At 46.1% G+C, this 22,482-nt stretch overlaps 1 protein-coding gene across 2 annotated transcripts in view; it reads right to left on the reverse strand.

Moving 5' to 3' along the window:
- Nucleotides 1–22,482, reverse strand: part of Zdhhc3 (zinc finger DHHC-type palmitoyltransferase 3) — a 43,194-nt gene that overhangs the window by 19,395 nt on the left and 1,317 nt on the right. For both annotated transcript variants that reach the window (XM_057769071.1, XM_057769072.1), the window contains exons 2-3: nt 10,541–10,870; nt 415–539 (exon numbers count right to left, since the gene is read on the reverse strand). In XM_057769071.1, the coding sequence (XP_057625054.1) occupies nt 415–539; nt 10,541–10,846 (431 nt within the window). In that variant the 5' untranslated portion in view covers nt 10,847–10,870. The remainder of the gene's footprint in view (nt 1–414; nt 540–10,540; nt 10,871–22,482) is intronic.

Here is a 22,482-nt window from a genome sequence, read left to right on the forward strand (position 1 = left end):
TCTCTGTAACTGGCCGCTTATAGATCCCGTGTAATGAGAAAAACGCAATTTTGAGCAAGATGTTTTCTCACCAAGAAGACTCAAAGAACCATGATGGTACAAAGGGATGCCTGTAACAGCTCAGAGGGAAAAGAGACTTCTGCTTAGGAGCTGCTCCTGTCACCAACTCCACAAGTGTTGCTTCGAGGAAAGTCTGAGAGACGTCTGTCTCAAGCACCGCACCTCACAGGTTTGTCAGAGCTGTGCGGTTACCAGGAAATCAGGAGTCCCTCAGCCTTACAGACACGAAAACAGAGGCTACACCAGGCGTCCCTCGCTGTCAAATGCCTTTTCCACCCTAGCGGTCACTCCTTGACTGGGTGGGACACTCAGCAGTCCCGGTGCTGGCCTGGAGCTGAGGAGGGTCCACGGTACCTGCAGTGGTGGGCCCGGTCGGGCTTGATGCTGCAGCACTTGGGGCACTTGTACACCACCTGCCCAGGCTTCAGCTGGAGGCTCTCGATGAACTCTTTAGTGGCATTTCCTTTGGGCACTGCCCCCTAAGAGAAGAGGGAAGACATCAGGGTCAGCTGTCACTCTACTGGAGGCACACACATGGGCTCTTTGGTCCAAATCACCTCAATACACAGAATTTTCCCAAGAAACTGCACCTAGGTCACACTGACCCCATGATTAATTTCTTATTTTCATTAGCCAACACTGTTTTTTATTGATCTGTTCTTTCCCCCCTGGGAATATCACGGTAGTAGTTTGGCTCACTGACGATTCTGATATCTGGGAAGAGCTCTGACCTTGGGAGGGTCAACTGGTGAGTGCCATATCTCACAGCTCACCTCTTCCATGCCAAAATGTGCTGCTTGACATTCATTGGGTTGTTTTGCTTTATTTTATTAATTTATCTATCTATCTATTTATTTATTTTTACCTGTGTGACTATTCTGAAGGATGGGCACTCTGTATTCAGTAATAGAAGCCATGGCCCCTGGATATCTGACATGTTACTTCATGCTGGCAATACACAAATACTTGGCACTCTGGTTCCAGAGTCTGTTTGGACTCTGCACCAATCTGGACAGAAGGACAGACAGAATACCAACTTGAACAGGATCTCAATAGCCAGTACCACCAAGTACCTACCTGGAGCTAAGCCCCGGGCTCAACACTCATCACTATGGACTCCTCCCATATGTCCCCCTCCTGCTTACCTCCCCAACAGGTCCAAGGGTTTGTGTACTGTAGAAGTTACTGTGTTAAGAGATCAGAGGAAGTTGGGCTGTGGTGGCACACACCTTTGATCCCAGCACTCAGGAAGTAAAGGGAGATGGATCTCTTGACTTCAAGGCCAACCTGGTCTACAGAGTGAGTTCCAGGACAGCCATGGCTACCCAGAGAAACCCTGTCTCAAAAAACCCAAAGAGAGAGAGGGAGATCAGAGGAAGCAGCAGCCAATAACTCATAACCAGAAGGCAGACGCTTTAAGACGCTAATGTCTAGGGCTGCTAGAAATGGAAGGGCATGCTCCAGGTGGAGCCATGGGAAAGGGGAACTGTGAGCCCATGCAGGCTGCAGGCAGAGGCTTAGGCCCCTGAGCTCTGTGAGACAGATAAGGAAATGGACGGACAGAGTGACGATGGATGGTTCTCTAAGGACACCACAGAAGTGGAAGGGAAATTCCCACCAGTCATGACAAAGCATACATACAGAGTAGAACGAGCTGCAACAGTGGCTGGGTGAGCATAGGAGGAGAGGAGAGAAGCACAAATAAATGAACTCCCAGCTGCTTGTAAACTTGGGAACCATGTGGAGCCAGAGAGGCTACCAGGCCTGCTTTAGGCCGAAGTTCCACCGCTGTGCCTTTGCTTCCTAACAGGGAGCCAGGATCCACTTCCAATGCCTGGAATGATGGTAAGGGCTGCAGCACACAGGAAGCTTACGGGAGGCCCTTGGGTGCACTTTCCACAGCTGGGTGCTCACATCAGGAGTCCAGTACTGCACCAAAGCTGTGGAGCTCTACGGTATGCCCGGACTCTAAGCTGTGGAACTCTACGGTACGCCCGGACTCTAAGCTGTGCACCAAAGCTGTGGCACTCTATAGTATGCCCAGACTCAAGCTGTGCACCAAAGCTGTGGAGCTCTACGGTATGCCCTGACTCTAAGCTGTGCAAAGACAGCAAGGAACAAAGCCTGGACATCCGTGCTGCACAACAACTCCCACAGGGTCCAAGAAGGTGGAGGAGGGGACTTCGCATAGCACCCCCCCGCCCCCCCACCCCCACGGCTGACAAACTTCAACTAGCCAGTGGGGCAGAAGGGACAAGAACTGGTTATCAGGATCTGTCCTGTGAGAGAACAGAACGTCAGGAAGGGAATAACCACTTAAATGCCAAGATGCATGCAATTGTTGTTTGCTTTTGCAGAGAAGGAATTTCACAGGGGACAGACTCGGGCTAAAGGGACCGCAGACACTGGGTAAGCAACAGTTCTGTGCTGAGAACAGAGGCTATGATGGGAGCTGTAGGGCACAGGGGAGTACCTAGTGAAGGTTCCAGCCCCCAGAATTTGCTATAAACCCTAGAGAGCCCACAAAGGGCTGCCAGAGGAAGTCACTTTGCAAGGGTAATGGGAGCCTTATGCACTATTCTCATTATTGTTTATTAGCCAGCTGGTAATTAGAGCCTTCCTGAAAGTGTGCCTCTCTGGTATGCTTCCAACTGTACAAACCTCCCAGAAGACTTGTTCCCATCAGGGCAAGACCCCAGCTGTCCAGACACCTGAGCCAGTCCCAACCAAGGACCAGCTGCTGGCCCCTGGTGAGGACCCCTCCCCACCCCTGTCACCCCAGAATTGGCTATTCCACACTTGTTGGCTTCAGTCTCAGAACTAGAAACTGTTACTCCCTCCCGGAGAGGAGTTTTTGTGGTTGTTGTTGTTGAGTGTAGTCCCTGTTAGTGCAGGGCATGGGTGGGAACTCGGTGTCTGAGACACTCACCCTCTCTTACCTTTATCCATCTCATGGGAATATCCTGAAGCTTGCAGATCCCTGCAGCCTGCCTATCCAAATATACTGAGTTTTCCTCTCTTTTCCAAAGAGATAAATACTTGTTTATGGTTTTTAAAAAAGGACATATAGATAAGAATAGGGAAACCTCATTTGGTCACCCAAGAGAAGTATTACCTACACTGTGAAGCCATATACTAAGAGTCTTTTCTCTTGGTACACAGTAAGCTGTAAACGCTTAAAGTCACAGTTACAAAATATGCATCAGCCTCATCACAAAGTCAGATAAAACATGGCTGACTCAGCCCATAGGAAGCATAGAGAAGCTGCTGGAGGTTTCCTGGCCCGGGCACACGTAGCACTTTACCCTCCTGCTCAGTGGTATCCTGGATGCCACGTTATCGAGGCTAGAAACCTAGTGGCCACCTTCTGGTGTTCTCACTCTGCCTCCCCTCTGCTGCGTTATTTCCATCTAAATCTGAACCCTAAAACTGTCCTCAATCCCATGCTCCTTCCATATCACCGTCACAGGCTTCTTAGCCCTTACTGCCTCTGATTATTTCCAGGACAAACATTCTACATTGTAAATGGCCACATGACTCCAGGCATAAAGCCTCCAATAGCTCCCTGGTGACCATGGATCAGAGTCTGAACTCCTGGCCTGGGAACACAGGCCATACCTAACCTTGGCCCCACTCTCGCGCTGGGCCCCTCCTGACTGTGCTGCCCTGTTTATGCCTGGGCCTGCAAGGGCACTGCATACACTTCAGGCTTCTCCTCTGCCTCCACGACATGTGAGCACCACCTGAAGCCCTCTAGGAAGCATGGCAGCCAGTATTTGAAGTCCTCTGTACCCATTTCAAAGCCACCGGGGCTCCCTGACGTCTTCCTGACTGCCTGAAGGCACGGCACTGCCCACAGCAGGACACACACCATGAGATTACACACTGACTCTCCAGCATGACTGTGAATTCCCAAGAGGACAGAGACAATGTCTTCCAACCTAGCAAATTGCTCAGAGCCTGGCATCAGGCCTGCATTCAACATACCCAAGCCAGATAATAATGATACAACAGACATTTATTGAGACTTATACAGTTCAGGCACAGTTCCAAATGCTTTGTGACTGAAAGCATTTTGCCAGTTAATTCTGACAATAAATCTGTGAGACAGACTGGGTGCTCCCTCATTTTATAACACAAGTGAGTGAATCAGAGTCAGACATCTCCTAAGACAATGTGGTTCAGGGGAAGCAGACTGCGGATCCAGGCCCAGGCAACAGTCAAGACACAAACATAGTTTTCAGGTAGTTCTACTAAGAGACTTGGAAAAGTGTTCTTTTTCTTTATTGCTTTGATGCTATCTATCACACTCTACTGCCAATGACTATATCAACAGTACATGAATAGGAAGGTTAAAACAAGAAGGCCTGACTCAATGTCTAGATTAGGGCACACAGAAAGAAAGCAGTGGAGATAAGAAACCGTTAACAAGAGATTGAACTTGAAGAGGAGGAGGAGAAAGAGCAGCAGCAGCAGCAGCACAAGTGGATGGATCTCTACGCCTTCAAGGGGGCTAACAAGTGGCTGGGCCCGGGGAAGGAGAGGCGGAAATGAACCAACCACAAGGAGTCACGCAACTGTGGCAACTGTGCGATGTGGGGCGTCGAACTTCCTGGGTGGGGACTGCACCTCAGTGTTCAGTGTCTTCTGGGAAAGACACTGTCCCAAAATGCAGAACCAGAATGTAACCGGAGCTGGAAAGGAAGTGGTGGGGAAAGCAAGGTGATGGGCAGGAAGGATGGACTCCAAGATAGGAGGGGTTCCCAAGTCCAGGCTGTCTTCAAGGGTGCCTCCTCTAGAAACCATAGGCATATAGGCAACTTGCTTGTGCTCCAGGACCTGCTTGGGCCTGATCACACATATGCCAATCCATCTGATAACAGAGTGCGGCTGTGCAGGACAACTTTATGACTTGGTGCGTCAGAGAACACCCAGCTCACGATAGGCAGCTCAGGTTGCACGACAGACTTAGGGCTTCTATTGCTGTGGAGACACCATAACCACAGCAACTCTTATAAAGGAAAACATTTAATTAGGGTGGCTCGCTTACAGTTCAGAGGTCCAGTCAATTATCATGATGGTGGGACATGGAGGCCTGCAGGCAGACGTGGCACTGAAGAAGTAGCTAAGAGTCCTACATCTTGCAGGTAACAGAAAATGGTCTAAAACACGGGGTGGTACCTTGAGCATATATGAGATCTCAAAGCCTGCCTCAAAGTGACAGACTTCTTCCAACAAGACCATACATGCCTACTCCGACAAAGTCATACCTCCTAATAGTGCCTCTCAAGCTACCACACCCATTGTCAACATTCAGTTTCCACTAAGGTTCAAAAACAGGCCAAGAGCCATCTCTCAAAAGGAGAATTGTCTGCAGATGATGGCAGAGCCTTGCTCCAAATCCCAGAGGTCTCTCCTGTGATTCACATATAGAGGTCTGCCAAAGGCTCCAACAAAACATCCCTGCCGCTGCCACTTCAGTTACCATAGGCCCTACTGGATTATACGGCACACGAGGCACAGCACAGTAGCCTTTTCCTACTTTGGGCCCCACTCAAAGTTAGCAACTTTCCCAGTCACTTAGTATATGGGCTCTAGTACCACACCAACAGGGGAATGTGCTGTCTCCAGAATCAAGTAGGCACACTGAGTGTCACACTTGCTTCCTGGTGGTAGGAGAAGCCAGGTGCAGTAAATTATCCTTTACCCTAGAAGGAATATCTCTACATGCTTGCACCACTGGTTTACTAGGAATTTCACCGATGTAGAAGGTTCTTGAATTCTGGCTGGATTTATTTCCTATCCTTTGATGTTCATATGTCCTACCAACAATTCCAAATTAGTTCTTATAGACAGGTACTGAGAAGGCATGGCTAGACCAAAGCTGCATACCACACACACCCACACCCCATGTGTGTTACTGGCTCAAGTAAGGACGCCACATGTGGTACAGCAGCTGCAATCAGAATCATTACTTGACCGAGTCTGTGATAGTCAACTGTCATTCCCCACAATCTGTCTTCTGCACAGGCCCAATAGGAGCACCGAAGAACAACGCGGTGGGAACCGCCACTCCTGTATCTCTCATGTCCTTGATGGTAGCGCTAATTTCTGCAGTTCCTCCAGAGATGTAATACTGGTTTTGGTTCACTATTTTCTCTGTTAGAAGTGAATCCAATTGCTTCCACTTGGCCTTTCCAACCATAACAGCCCTCACTCCACAGGTTAGAGAACCGACGTGGGAACTCTGTCAGCTTTAGTCCATCTACAGCAGTGATATACTCTGGAGAAGGGGAGATAACTCAGGGTGAGTTCATGTGGATTTCCAGGACACAGAAAAGTGCTGTGGGTGACATTACAACCTCAGAGCGGGCAATAACAGCCCACGGTGAGACCAACCACCAACACGGCCTGCTCTCACCGCGCACTTCCAGTCCTCATGCCTCTTGGTCTAGCTGTCCTTTCTCTCTGTTGAAAAGCATCTCTCTTCCCCAACTGCAAATGGTACCATTTCTGCTTCTCACATACTTAGAAGCAGTTTCTCTCTTCCCTGGCTGTGTGGACTCAACTAATGCTGTGCCAGAGTCAACTAACTGATGAACGGTCCAGAGAGCACCATGGCTGAACTGCTCTCCTGTTACATATGGAGTGAAAAGGTCCAAGTTAGAAGGGTGCAATATTATCTAGTGGGAGACCATGACATTTTTTTTCTCCTGTCTCCTCTTCTCACCCCCTTTTTCCCCACCCTCTCAGTGCTAACCTAAATGACATACAAGGCAAATATTGTTTATAAAAGCAGGGTATAGGCTGTTCCCCCCGAATTATGGATAATATGCATTCCTGAGATATAAATCATCATCCCTCCATTAGGAAAACTCCCCAGAACTCCATTTGCTGATTAACAAGCCCCCCCCCCCGCAATTGATCTGCGTTTGACCCGAGTTCTGACTCCAGACTACGCCTCCTAGGAGCCAGAGTGGCCAGGGGGTACCCTCTAGGCCCCATTTCTACAGCTCCACTTCACCGTTACACACAAGTTTTCATTAAGTCATCATGTGCTTCAGGCAGAGGCATGAAGATCCTGCAACGGGGCTTGTACACAGCACATGCTTTGAACATTTGTCTCACACATGGCAGTTCCAGGACAGATTCTCCATTTACATCCATGGGGGGTGATTGGGGCTCAGGACTGTGGATCTTGCCTACTGTAATGGGCAATTTTAAATGCCAGTCTAGAATCACCTGAAAGAGACTCTCAATTTGGGACAGTCTGTATATGATTGTCCTTTTAACATGTCTGGGGGAGGGGATAACTTTTGATTGCATTAACTGACAGGGAAAGACCTCGTCCAAAGCAGACAACATTATTCCCTGGGTTTGGGTCTTGAACTGTACGAGAGTGGAGAAAGTGAGCTCAGCACAGCATGCACACATTCACTTATTGTTCTCTGCTTCTGACTGCAGACGGACGCTTCAAGAGTCCCCTGCGTTGACTTTCCTGCTATGATGAGCGTAACCTGAACTTTGAGCTACAATAAATTCTTCCCCAAATTGCTTGTCAGGGCATTTGATCACAGCAACAGGAAAGAAACCTAAGGCTGCTACTTAGAATTGGAAGCTGAAAAAAAAAAAAAAAGAATTGGAAGCTGAGTCACAAAGCAAGGTAAAAATCAGGAAAAATTCTGCTGCAGGGCTGCCTGAGGAGGTCCCTGGAGAGGCTTCCATGCAGTAAGGAGGAAAGCGTAGGTTTGTGAGAGCAGCCCAGGTGCCAGCAGGAGGTTCCTGGTGACACCCAGCTCCTCAGCCCTCTAAGCCTTCTAGACAACAGTGAGTCCATCCTCTACCCTCCGGTCCTGCCTGGCTCACCTAACGTCTCTGTTTGCACCTAATACATGGCAGTTTTGCCACAAAGAAGCTTTGGTTTGGCCTCTGTTCCTCACTAGTCTTCCTCAAGCAACAAGTGCCAGCATCCACAGTTGTTCCTTCCTAGGCTGAAGGTTTTCTTTGTGGCCCATCTCCATTTGTTAGCTTCTCTCAGCCCTGGTAATTCACGGGGAGCAGGGGCATTTTCAAGTGTGTCAATACTTAGAGCTCTGCCCCTAACCTGATTAAAGCAGAACCCCTGAGGGCAGGAGGCAGGCACCAGTACTTTAAAAACTCTCTAAGGAGTTCTTACTGTGTAGCCAGACTTCAGAATCAATCAGTGACTCAAATAAACTGCAAATCCAATAGCTTTTCTGCTTCTATCATGATCCGAGCTAGCACTATGTCTTGCCTAAACCACTGTCAATGCCCCTGTCGTATTCTTCTGCGGCTCCTACCTGAACCTCACCCACAAGCACACTGCTATTACACCTGTCTCACCAAGGTTCTGAGAACTACAAGGTCCGGCATGATCCTGCCTCTGTGGACCGTTTCACTCTCCCTGTTCACCATGCTGTAGTCTCACTCCAAGCTCAGACCTCGGTACCCCTTTTCTCTTCTGCCTGGATCTGCCTGCAGACCTCTGCATGCTCTGGCCTGCAGCTTCAGCCATTCAGGCCGGCTCCAATGGCAGCACCACGGAGAGGCCTTCTTGGGCCATCCTGGCCTAATGGGTGCTCCTAAAGCCCACCACACCTCCTGTTGCTGTCCTGCTGTCCTTACACAATTAGGGATTTTGGTCAGCACCTCATTTATCACTGAAATATGAGGTTCCAGAAGGCAGGGGTTCTGTTTGTCTTATTCTCAGCTGTACCTGCTGCTCATGGAGGAATCTTCTGCAGGGTTGGCACCCAGTCCACACGACTGTTCATCAGGGCCCTGCCCATCATTGCTACAGCCGTCCTTGTCCAGTGACTCTGGGTCACTCGAGTTAAAAATTCCTACAGCCAGACCCAGTGGCCACACCTTCAATCTCAGCACTAGGGAGGCAGAGGCAGATGGATCTCTGTGAGTTTGAGACCAACCTGGTCTACACAGTGAGTTCTAGAACTACATAAATGAGGCCCTGTCTCAAAAAAATAACTTCTTGGGGCTTTAGACTCTGTACTGTTCTGCTTCTTCTTCCATAACCACAGACAGCAAAGGTAAACCCATGTTCTATGTGGTCTTCCCATCCCAACAACCAAATGCCGAGGAGCCACTGCCTGTTTTTCTGAATAGGAGGCTCCCGACTCTATTCTCCGCCTCTCACCACCAACCTTATTGACCGATAGATACCCTTCCCTGCTTGTCCACAGCAAGCTATACTTCCTCTGCCAGGGCTGCCTTCATTTGTCTTCTCAACAGAGGCATCTTGATGGGAGAGCTGGAACTGGACTGTGAGCTGAGCAGAAGACGTAATTTCTTCTACTGTCTCCAACACAGGGTATCACACAAACTTCTGGACAGATCCTTAGTTCTTTTAAACTTTTTTATACCTTTGTGTTTGTGGCATTTAAGAACCTAAGCACTTCAGCTCCTCAGGTGCTGATGTTGCTCTGTCCTGTAATATTTGCACCAGTCCACAGGCCCCAGCACACGGAGCCTCAGGCTCCGTTCCCTCTGGAGCAGCCACACAGGTAACTGAGCCAGGAAACTGCCTTTCCTTGGGAGGGATTAACAATTACTTTCAAGAAGGGGACTGGTTCAGTCCTATGGTCTGTGCTTTGCTTTTCTGGGGTTCACAAAAACTGTGTGTGGCTACTAACAGAAGTTTTTCTTTCCCAATGTAATGGCTACCACCCACAGGAGGGCTTTACCAAGTTACCTGTATGGTTGTTTCCCATACGACACAATGAGAACAGGAGGGCTTGATATCGGGGTATGAAAACATTCAGGGGCCTCTGCCTCACCTGATATATTTATCTAAGTCACTAAATGGAACAAGTTTTATCCACAATACCCAAAGGTGTCTACCGTCGTGCCAAACAGGCCTGGCCAGTTTTCTACGAAAAGAGGAATCTTTCTTCTCCCTGACTACAAGGTGTCTCATTATGTAGCCCTGGCTGGCCTCGAACTCACAGGCGTCTACCTGCTTCTGCCTCCCTGGGACTAAAGGTGTGTGTCACCCTACCCAACCTAGAAAAAGAGTAATCTTGTGTAAGCCAAGTAAAGGCTAAATGCATGCAGACCCTGAAACTGGCTGGGCTGTCGATCAAGTCGACCCACTTCCATTCTCTCTCTGTCTTCTCTTCCCCTAGAATGCTTTCTGCTCTGACCATCTGGCCAGTCTTTAGGGTTATCTGAATGCATTTCCCAAACAGAGGCTGGGTTTAGCAGGACCCTTGACACAGCAGGCTCAACAAATACATACAGCAGTATGCAGACAGTGCCATTGAACTTACCCTATACGCTTTAATACAGGTGTTGCCCCCTTCCCAGGTTGGAGTCCCCAAAACTCTAACAAGAGGTAGCTCACTTTTCCACCCAGGCCTGGCTGCCCTTCTTTCACATTCCCAAGATCCACGGTGTTTGCGGGTTATGGCCATGCCAGGGCCAGAGGGACAGACATACTCACGGGGTCCGTCAGCATGGCCCGGCAGTGTGAGGCCAGCGCCAAGAAGGCCAACAGGTTGAACACAATTCCGTTGATGATGCTGTATGCGTAGTCTCTGGATGGAATCAGCATGACAAAGAGGACTACAAACTCCGCGTAGAGGACCAGAAACCAGGTAACAATGGCGCAGGCGATGCCACAGCCATCACGGATAAACCACATGGTTCCCGCAGGACCAGGGAAGGGAGGTGGGGCGCACTTCTCTGGCTGGAGGTATTCTGGTTTCCGCTCAATGTCTCGGAAGTGATGGTTGGGGGTCAGCATCATAAGCTATTCTGTCCATACTGGCATCTGAAAGGAAAGGGAGCAGAAATATGGTGTTAGCTCAGCAATAAGGAGACCCCCCAAGTGAGCCATGGTGTGTGTGCACAGATCTCGCACAAACGCTGCCAAGGGGTGGGAACGAAAAGAGACCACACCCAAGGGTAGCCAGATCAGACAGGAGCACAGCGACGGGAGGTGGGGCTAGAGCCTAAGTCCCCTTGGCTATGAGGGCACCTCTGGGCAAATGGTCCATTCAGTTAAATCTGGGACAGCAAGTGCTGGGGACAATCTCCTGTAAAACAGAGGAGCACTGAACCAGAATGGCTTGTGAGTGACAGGGCAAAGAGGAGAGATGGTGACAGTGTATTCAATGGTTCCTAGTACAAGACACCACTTCCTCACCTGTGAGGCACTGCCCACCAGGGCTGTTGTTTCCAGAGCTAGAGGGCTTTGGGGAGGGGCTTGTGTTGAACATCCTGCATAGCTCATGGCCACGCACAAGCATTCTCTTGGTAAGACATTCTTTCCATTTGAAAAATGATGGGTAAGCAACTTTCTTCCTAAGAGCTACAGCACTGACCTTTGGAGATGAAAACTAAGAACTGGGAGATGAACCAGAACAAACAGTACAAAGTATAAGTGTAAAGTACAAGCATGAGAATGCTATAAGGAAACCCACTATTTTTATGATTGTTTTGCTTTTTGAGACAGGGTTTCTATGTATAATAGACCTGGCTGTCCTGGAACTTGCTATGTAAACCAGGTTGGTCTCAAATTCATAGACCTACCTGCCTCTGCCTCCAGAGTGCTGGGACTAAAGGCGTGCACTAAGAGACGTAACTAAGAATCAATATTGCATACCTTTCATCCATAATGGACTACAGTACAGAGAGTAGATCTCCTCTGTTCATCTCAGCTGCTAGCTTGTCGTAATACCAACCAGAACTCTCAGTGAGAAACTGTAATGGCTCAGTGCATTCCTGGGTATAGAAACCATGGACAGTCACGCGTAGCACAGGTGGTGGGCAGGGGAGAGTAAGTCACTCTACAGCAGAAGAAATGACCCTGGCCCCAGGATCTTCTGAAGGCTGTTAGCCCACCCTAACTAACCTAATTCTCCTTTTTCTATGAGAAAGAACATCTGGACGGAACAGAGTATGGCCACGTAGAGTGAAATGTTGCTCAGACTGATCATGCATAGTTCAGCTCTGCTCCAAATGTAGTACAAGGCTGAAGACAGGTGGGCAGCTCGGAGTGCACCACATGCCTGTCTAAAGGATCACGGGAGTAACAAGTCAGAGAGACTGCTCTACAGCAGGTACCCAGTGCTGGGGACAGAGTTGTGACATACAGAGTAACACAATGTTTTGGTCATCAGCCAGGATTTTCTAGATCAATCTTGTGCTTGCTCTCCAGAGGAGAGTGGCAGGCAGTTCAGTGGTGTTTGAACAACATACAATCATTAAAAGATGTAAGTTCACCTTCTGAAAACTGAACAGAACTCTATAAAACTGCAGACCAAGAGTGTCTGGGGACTGACCTGTGCTCCGCAAATTCTAAAACTCTGAATTCCATCAACTACAACCCACACTCAATAAATAGGTCATACGGCAGATGCAGGGCAGCTCCTCTGAGAGACAGACGCCATGCTCTCCTCTCCAGAGCAGATGCGATGAAGCTCTGACCCAGGATGGACGTAGGCTAGAATCTTCCCAGTAAGCGCACCTTGGGGTGCTACACACATGAACAGAAATGGGTCAAGCAGTGTTTAAATGAATAGAGTTTGTGTGTTGCTATTTCGGGTATAAAGCTAACCATGCGGGAGCCGGGCTGTGGGAAGAGGCCCGCTGCTCTTACTACAGAATGGCGCCCCACGTTGGGCGCCAAAATGTAATGAAGTAAATGAATACAGACAGATTATAAAAATATATACAGCTTTAATGGGAAAATAGACTTACAGGACCACAGGTTCCCACGGAGAACAGGAAAGCAGAGAAAAGGGCTGCTGGGATCACGCCCGGCAGATTTATCAGTAAACATTAGCCCGAGACGAACACGCCCCCAATTGGTGGGGCGTAGTTACTCTCTATGTTATTTAGACTCCTTGAGATAGAATGTTTAGCAAAACTTTTGTTCTCAATATTGTTTGTTATATTTATTATTTGTTATTATTGTATATAGTTGTATTTGGTTTAGTTCTGTCTTATTTAGACAAAAGGAGGAGATGTAGGGATAAGCCCCACCCATTGGTGGCGTGTTCGTCTCGGGCTAATGTTTACTGATAAATCTGCCGGGCTTGATCCCAGCAGCCCTTTTCTCTGCTTTCCTGTTCTCCGTGGGAACCTGTGGTCCTGTAAGTCTATTTCCTCATTAAAGCTGTATATATTTTTATAATCTGTCTGTAAGAGTTATTCCAGGTCAAAGATACAGAGAACCTGTCTCAAAAAGCAAAAAATAAAAGTAAAAATAAACGAAATAGAGGTTAAAATAAAGTTGCACAAAGATGGAAAATACACAGAGTATTATGCTTTCTTTGAATTGTTTTAATGCTGAGGAAGGAGCAACAGCTGCTAAAAGATATTTGTTTATAAATGCTACTGAACTAATCCAACATAGATATTTTGAAAATACCTTGACTTCAGAATTTGGATCTAAGGATATGATACTTTGGAAAAGAGATTCTTCTTTTGTTTTCACAGAGAAAGAGACTCTATGGATTGCTTCTTCGATCACAATATGGTATGATAGACCATGCCCTCCTGAAGGGTTGCTGTGAACACCCTTAAAAAATTGCTTCGCTCAACTGCCAACTGAGATGAACCTAGCAGAAAGATTATCCCATAAAAGACCTGAATAACAGCGCCCCCATTTAGCAGGAAGCAGTTTGGAGAGAAAAAACTGCGCCCATGTTCCCAAATATTGTTTATAAATGTTCTTTTACATTTAAAGAGGGAAATGATATAGATGTGAGTAATTTGCATTGATATGAATCTTGGTTTATTGATATAAATTTAAGGTCAATCTTGTTATATGTATATGTATTTCTGATATTGATTAAGGTATTGTGATTGTGTAGTTCATGTAAAAATGTAATGTATATAGGTTGTTAATGGATAATCATCTATAATAGTCAAGTTTGTAGTCATGTTAGATTTTCTAGATGTACATAGATATATTTTAGATAGGCATTCTTCATATCTTTCAAAGATTATAAAATACGGCATTTTAAATGTTTTAATAACTTAGGACTTTTCATGACAATGAGACACTCTGCTCCTGGCAGCACCAATCTACTTCAAGAAGAAGATGGGCATCGAAGAGGATCCTTATGAAGTTTGATAACCATTTGGGCAAGAAACTGCTCTTGCCTGGACTATTGTATAAACTGGACACAGAGAACCCACAGAGAGAGAGGACTGCTGAAATTGCCTAAAGGTGAGATGACCTTTTGGGGTTCCTGATTCATGAAAGAGTCTGCAAGACATTCTGCAGGATACAGCAGATAGTGACTGAACTGCCTTTGAAATTTCCTGCTTCATGGAAATGTCTGCTGGACACTATGGACCTGTAAGCCGAAGATGGATGCCCCAACAGTACAGAGGAACTTTGGGAGGCTGTCCAGGCAGCAAGATGTCTCTGTCATTTCTAGAGTTTGAAAGTTGCTTATTTCTTGTTTGCTTAGCTAATATTATATCCTTCTGGAGTCTTTGATGGAGTTAAAGAATATATAGATAGTTATAGTTTTCCTTAGTTATGATAAAGATAAAATAGATGTAAATACTGTAATTTTTACTTGATAATTGTTTTGTTATATGTAATTTTGTTATGTTAAAGTAAAAGCCTTTCCTTTTTGTTTAAACAGAAAAAGGGGAAATGATGGAGGAAGGTCATTGGCTAATAAAGAAACTGCTTTGGCCCATTTGATAGGTCAGCCTTTAGGTGGGTGGAGTAAACAGAACAGAATGCTGGGAGGAAGAAGAAGTGAGCAGATGCAGGGCAGCTCCTCTGAGAGACAGACGCCATGCTCTCCTCTCCAGAGCAGATGTGATGAAGCTCTGACCCAGGATGGACGTAGGCTAGAATCTTCCCAGTAAGCGCACCTTGGGGTGCTACACACATGAAGAGAAATGGGTCAAGCAGTGTTTAAATGAATAGAGTTTGTGTGTTGTTATTTCGGGTATAAAGCTAACCATGCAGGAGCCGGGCTGTGGGAAGAGGCCCGCAGCTCTTACTACACTCTATCACAGACTGGTAGACAGACAGACAGACAGACAGACAGACACAGGCACGTGTGACAGCAAGCATGCCCCTCTATCACAGACTGGCAGGCAGACAGACACAAGCATGTATGGAGCAGAGCCTGCAGCCCAGAGCTCCTGGGGCTTGATGCTGCTTGCTTCCTGAGGTGAGCTGCTCATCTGTTCATAGATGGGCAGCTCCAGGGCTGAGAATGGCTGTGTGAAGGCCAGGCCCACAGGCCCTGCCCTCTGTGACCCACTCACTACTCAGGCTTGGCTGGACTCACAGGCGGAGTCCAGCTACCATGGCTGTGGTTACTGGATGAGGGCAAACCCCTTTCAGTCTACTACTTGGCAGTCCATGCTTTAGGGACAGGAGTCAAAGGCATAAAACAATATTCTCAAAGTACACTATAAGCATGTATGACAATTTCAAGGTATTAATGAAAATGTTATATTTGAATAGCAACAACAAAAACAAAACAGAAAACCAACCACATGCCACAGTTTTCATTCCAGCAAATACTCCAGATCCTTTTCTGCTTCATCTGCTGTCCTAGGACAAGATGCAGTCATGAAGTCATGAAATGCTTCAGACAGGTCTGATACCAAATCCTTAGAATCCCTTTTTAAAGCACTGTGGAAAGATTTTGTTTCTCAAACATTACACCCACTCTAGTTCTCCACCCACAAGTGCATTCCTCAACAGCATGAAGTGGATCTGTGTAAAGTAACATTTGGTAGCAAAAGACAATGAGCCAAGCTGGTAAGGCCGCCTCAAACCTTTTGCAATTCTTTTCCCTAGTCTCAGACAAGGATCACCTAAATATATATGCAACAACAACAACAACAAAACAAATATCACGATTAAACCATTTGGGTCTCTACAGGTAGAAACTATATAGATAACTCTGTTCCATCCACCTATGCATATCAGTAAGGTACAGGACTCCTAAACAGGAAGCTCTCGGCTAGTTCCAACGTTGAACATTTAATTCCTGTTAAAACGAGTTTCTTCTGGAGTTAAGTGACTGTCTATCATCACAGTCATTCAGAACGTCATCTCAAACACTGTGGCATCTTTTCATAACTCCGTCATTTAATGGAACTGTTTTAAGAATGTGATATCGGACTCTTGATGGCCACTTTAGAGTCAATCATCAATTTCTTATATTTTTGGTTGTGAGCCTGGGCTTTAACGGCTGAGCCATCTTTCCAGCCCTCAATCATTGATTTCTACAAAAGCATTTATTCACAAGCAAGCCAAGCAGCTTTAAAGGTAGGTGAACGGCCTAGGTCCTATGCTTTAGAAGCGAATGGGAGTTGGGGGAGAAGCTGGGGGGACGGTTCAGTGGTTAGGGTTCTTGTTGCTCTCGCAGAGAAGCTTGGTTAGATTGCCAGCACCTGTATCAGGTACAAACATATACACATGCATAAATAAATTTGTATAAGTATACCAAATGTTGTGAAATGTATGTTCATTTTCTGATGAGACTCCAAAATTCCAGTAATGAACAACGAATTACTATGCTTAAAACATTTCATTAACATAACAGAATGACTCACTGAACTTTCCACAAAGGTAAGGGTGTGGCCACAGCCTGCTGGAGCAAAGGCATCTTATCTGCCAGAGAAGGTGTCCAGGCAGGCAGGCCTGGCTGTCTTGCCTTACAGGAATTCCACACAATCAGCATTGCTGCCCCTCTGCCTGCCACACTCAACCCTCAATTAACATAAAAACAAAAGTGGAGGAGGTGTGGAAACACCAAAATTAAAGTCCACCAAAACCAGAAAATGGTAAGCCAAGTTTCCTGTCCTGCCTCACAACTGGCCATCTTCTTTGTTTTTGAGACAAGGTCTCATTCTACCTTTCTGGCTGGCTCTTCCTCTGAGTGCTAAAACTGAAGGTGTACCACACACTCCGCCTTAATTCCTAGCCAGAGTTTCTTTCCACTTAACCACTGAAAATGTCCAACAGTCCACAGATGATACTTCTTTAAGCTCCAGTCAGCCTGGGCCTCAACACCTGCCTTCACCCAATAATAACAAAAAGAAAAGCAAAAAAAAAACAAAACAATAATAAATGATTCCCTCTCCCAGAAGCCATTTCACAAGCCCTTTGAAACACAGCCTCCTGGAAACCCACTGAGACGAGCTAGCCCCTTCCAAACTTGGGTGGGCCAGCTTGTTCAGAGCTCAGAAACGAAGCTCAAGGAGTTGTTGGGTATCTATGAAACGACTCACTCTCTACACTGGCCGACAGTACCTGTTGCAATCCGCTGGACTGGCTGTTAGGGCAACTGCCCTGAATTTATAACTTGTAGGCAGTCTAATGCAGAAAGAAATGCTTCCTATTGGCAACAATAAATAGTTACTGATCTAGTTACATAAGAATATATACCAATGGGTAAGACAACCTCACAATCTGAAAAGCCCTTCATAAACAAGTGTATAATCTACTTGATAAGGAACTGTCTTCTGCCTCTCAGGGTAGTTTCCAAAAGGCTAAACTGCTGCTACATTGGGGTGGGGTTGGGGGCTGATGAAGGTGAGATGGGGCTAGGACTCTTCCCAACTGATACTAAACGTTTATTAACTAGCAAGCACCAGTGCTGCCCCATCCTCAAGTGCATTCCGTCCTGTAGGCTCTATGTCCACTTTCCTCCTTCCCTGAGAGATGAGGAAGCTGAAGCATGGAGATTCTGGCTAAGTTCACAGCTCCGGGAAGCAGCAGAGATGGGGTCCATCTCCACAGCTGGCTTTCAGCTGCTCACCACAACTACTGAATAAAACAGAAAAGGGGAGGGACGTCAAAACTGGCACCAAGGCCCTGGGTTACTTACAGCTTTGCCATCTCGCCCTCACATGGTATGAAGAAGAGGCGCTATTGTGTGGGCTAGCCCCCTGCAGAAGAGTTTGAAGTCACGGGACTGAACAAAAGCATTCTGGACTGATGCAGGGTCCAACATCTAGAAGACCGATCCTGTTCTAACCTCGGACGTGGGAAGGCCATGACACTTAAAAATCAGTAGTCGGGCTAAGACTGAATCCCTACAGTCTGCTGGGAATTACTTCCCAAGGAGCCAGTATCTGTACACAGCTTTTTCTGAGAAAGCCCAAACAAGCAAAGGTTCCCACCTGAGGGTGCTGAGCAAGGCCCCTGGCCTCACACTGTGCCCTGTGCAGACACACAGCTACTGTGACATCACCCAAGCAAAGGCCTGACTTTTGTTAAGTACTAAAAGCAGAAGCTTTCAAGGATCACTAGCCTCCAACAGGGGTCAGCTTTCCAGTCTCTGATGCCCACTTTATACCAGGTATCTGCAAGAAAACAGAAAGAACAGCTTCGGGGGGACCAGAGACATTGAGGTTGGCTTCAAACTCCTGCAGTCCTCCTGCTTCAGCCTCACTAGTTCTAGGGTCACAAAAAAGGGGGGGGGGCAAAGATGAAGCTAACTTAAAGGTCCTTGCAGGGATTCAATTCTGAAATCTTGTCACGGTCAAATTGAACATGTTCTTGATTTTTTTTTTTCTGAACTAAAAATTTAACCCTCCTTCCCTATCCTTCACTAATATTCAAAAGAAAGCCACTAGTAATTGTTAGACTTTCCCAAGCAGTTTTAGTTTTTACAGGTATAAATAGCATTATCAAACTACAGTGAACAGGGGTTGGAGCTCCGTTGCTAGAGTGTTTGTTTAGCATCCAGAAAGGCCTGGGTTCAATCCCAAGCACTAATAACCCATGTGTGGTGGCACAAGCCTGTTAATCCCAGCATTTGAGAGGTAGAGGCAGGAAAATCATCCTAGGCTACTTAGTGAGTTCCAGAACAGTCTGGGCTGCACCTGACTGCCTCAAACACCTTAACAAACAATAGCAGCAAAATAACTATCAAATATTACAAAATGATAAATGTGAGAAGTCTTTAAGTACCCAAAGTTAGGCTGGGTGTAGTGGCAATGCCTTTAATCTCAGTCCCCAGGAGGCAGAAGCAGGCAAATCTCTGAGTTCTAGGGCACTTTGGTCCACAGTGAGTTCCAGGACAGCCAGGGCTACACAAATAGACCCTGTCTTAAATAAGCAAACAAACAAACAAGCACTCTAAATTGAACACCATTTTGAGCCATTTTTTTGGTATTTTTAAGATAGGGTCTCACTATCTCTGCCTGATCTGTAACTCACTATGAACATCAGACTGGCCTTGAACTCACAGGTCTGTCTATTCAGAGTTTACTTTTTAATTCATTTATTAATTTATGTGTGTGTGCATGTGTGTACACACATGTCACACATGACACATGGAAAGGTAAGAGGACAACTCATAGAAGTCATTTCTCTCCTTCTACCATGTGGGTTCTGGAGGTCAGACTCAAGTTGTTAGGCTTGTGGCTGGCACTGCTACCCTCTGAGCTATCTAGATGATATTTAAATCTTTGTACATCCAGGATCTAGACTGAGTTTTACAACCTAGCAAGAAACTAGCTTGGGAGTAAATTGATGCTAAAAGATTATAGAAACAAAGCAAGTCAGCAGCGAACCCAGTCAACACCACTAGAAGCAGCCCGGGAGTCTGTTCAACAGATCTGTATCTTCTAACCAACCTGTCTTTCTGGATTCTGCTACTGACTTGATCTAGAAAGAGACTTTATATGCCAAGGTCAAGACTTAGGACAGCAGGACTGTGGCCAGGTGGGCACTAGTCTTACTTTGTTAAGGTGAGGGATGGATCTCACACAAAGGTATCCCAGCAGCCCCCTTGCCCTGAATGTGAGACAATGTCCTCAGGCAGCAAAGAAAATCCAGACTTCAATCAAGTGTTTGTGCATCCTGAAGACTACAGTTTGGAGACTATAAAAACATGATTTCCTAGCTTTTCTCAAGTGCTGGGATGATGAAAGCAAGGATATTTGCCCCTGGCTCTCTCACCTGACCTGGCTAAGTATCTCAGGAAATTTCCCAAGAGGAAAGCAAACGATCTTCAAAGGTGTAACTACCAGAAGCATGGTGCCAGCCTCTTCCCTTCTAGGCCAATACTGAAGTATTACCCTCAGTTTAGACCTCAGACTCTGAGCACAGACTTTTTTTTTTTTTTAAAGATTTATTTATTATGTATCATGCTCTGCCTGCATGTGTGCCTGCAGGCCAGAAGAGAGTACCCAATCTCATTATAGATGGTTGTGAGCCACTATGTGGTTGCTGGGAAACGAATTCAGGACTTGTGGAAGAGCAGGCAGTGCTCTCAACCTCTGAGCCATCTCTCCAGCCCGAGCACAGCTCTTATATGTGTATTCTACACCTGGAAATTGGTATGTGTGACTCATTTGCTCACATGACTTCATGAGACTCAAACAGGCAGCCCAGTTTCTTAAAATTATACATGGCAGACCCTTCCTCTAATGGGGAATATGCATGCTCATGTACAATTTTTCTATCACTATAATCCTAAATCACAAAATCTAGGACAAGATTATGAAAGACTGTTTATATCTAATATTCATACAAAGCCAGGCGGGACAAATGCAAAGTATGCAAAGCAAGCAGACCTTTAGGAAAAGCAGCAGCTCACTTTGTGTTCTTCTGTGAGGCTGAAGGTACAAAGGAAAAGACCTAAAATCTGGCCTTGGTCTGCCTAGGACTGGACATAAAATACCCCCCCTCCCCGGCTGAGTTTCTCAGAGTTAACAGCAGTGCTCCAGGCTCTTTTATAGCTTTAATGAACTGGGTGGGTGGGACGTATTTACTTCTGCTTTACATAATGTTATTGCTGCTAGCAGCAGCTCTTTCTCTCTTGTACCTGGTACTTGGCCTGCACAATTAGCACCTTATTACAGCCTTAATTACTAACTGGCTCAATTAAGTATTTCATTTTACCATCTGGTTCATGCACTAGCTCAAGGGCCTGAACACCTCAGCTACAATAAATCCTAAACTTCTTTTAAGCAAGTGCCTGAATTTTCATGTCTTTAGGTCCATGAGGCTGTCAGGCATTCAAAGGCACTAGAACACTTCCTGAATGTTTGGCTCTCTAAGAATCTCTCAGATTCTGGAGGGCTCTTGTCTTAGCTGCTTGTGGAGTTTAGCTTTACGCTGTTTGCTTATAACCTTTCCCTTTATCTGAAGAGGTGGACTAAAGCAGGCACAAGACTTATCAACATCACATTCCATGTTTCTCTAAAGAGGATTCAAGAGAAGTGAGTTCATGTTAGAATATCTATCCTTGCTTTAGAAATTAAACCTGTGGCCTGGGGATATAATTCAATGATAGACAAACATGGGCTTTCTGCATTAAGTTTCCTGATGGATGACAGAGACTGTGAGGGGCTATAGAAGTTGACACTTAGGACTACAGGTTGGGAGCCACAAAGCCTCCCCTCAAATCCTGCCTCTGTTACTTACTAGTTCTGTGATCTGTGACTTTGCCTGTTTCCCAAACCGTAAAATTGTCCTCATAAGGCTCTTTGGAGAAGTGAATCTCTGTAAAGTTTTTGACACACAAAAAGCATCACACAGCGCCATAGAAAATTAATAGAGCACAGGGTTTTATAAAAAGACACAGCAACAAAACACTATGAAACAAACAAAAAACCTGCCATCCTTGGCTTTTTTTTTTTTTTTTTGGTTCTAACATGTTCTTTGAATTGCTTCAGTAAAAAAGAGCTATGGGTTGATGAGCGTTAAAGACGTCTAATGAGCTTGACAAGTATAATGAAAACGACCTGGCGGCACTGAGGAGTAACTGAAGAGCACCAGTGTTCTAGCAGAGATTATAAATGCCACTTCTTATGTTTCCTTAGGCCTTCTGAACCTACTATCAGCCACCACCCAGAAAATTAGTCACCAAATCAGTAATGCTGACCCTTCCCCACAAAGAACCTGCTGTTGGTTGTGAGGGTACGGTGTGTGTGTGTGTGTATGTGTGTGTGTGGTACTGGTGAGGGAACTTAGGGCCTTTTGCACACAATAGTGTTCTACCACTATTATGTATTTTTAAAGATATGATGAAATATTTTTCTTCCAGGAAAATGACTCCATGGTAGTCAAACTTAACTTTTCTTCCGGTGTCTTTCTTTTCTGACTTTTCAACTTCTCTCTCTCATCTTCCCAACCTTCAGCTCGCCTTCCACCATATACCACTAAAATGGCCTGTCTTCCCAATAATCTCCGGCACAGGGTACCCTAACAAACAGGAGTCCTTGTTATTTCGCCAGTTCATCATACAGATTCTAGTTGTCCAATCAAACACACAGAGAGATAGGGTATAGGTGCTGTATTAAGTGTGGCACCTGTTCCTCCACAAAAGGAAGAAAACCTTTCCGGTTTCGCCTTTCCCAGTTACCCTGGAGGGCAAAGTTCAACCCTGCAAGAAGTCTTCTCTCAGGAGCACCTGTAGTACTATGTGTGCA

Source organism: Chionomys nivalis, chromosome 4 (assembly GCF_950005125.1).
Source record: "Chionomys nivalis chromosome 4, mChiNiv1.1, whole genome shotgun sequence".
Taxonomy (NCBI): domain Eukaryota; kingdom Metazoa; phylum Chordata; class Mammalia; order Rodentia; family Cricetidae; genus Chionomys; species Chionomys nivalis.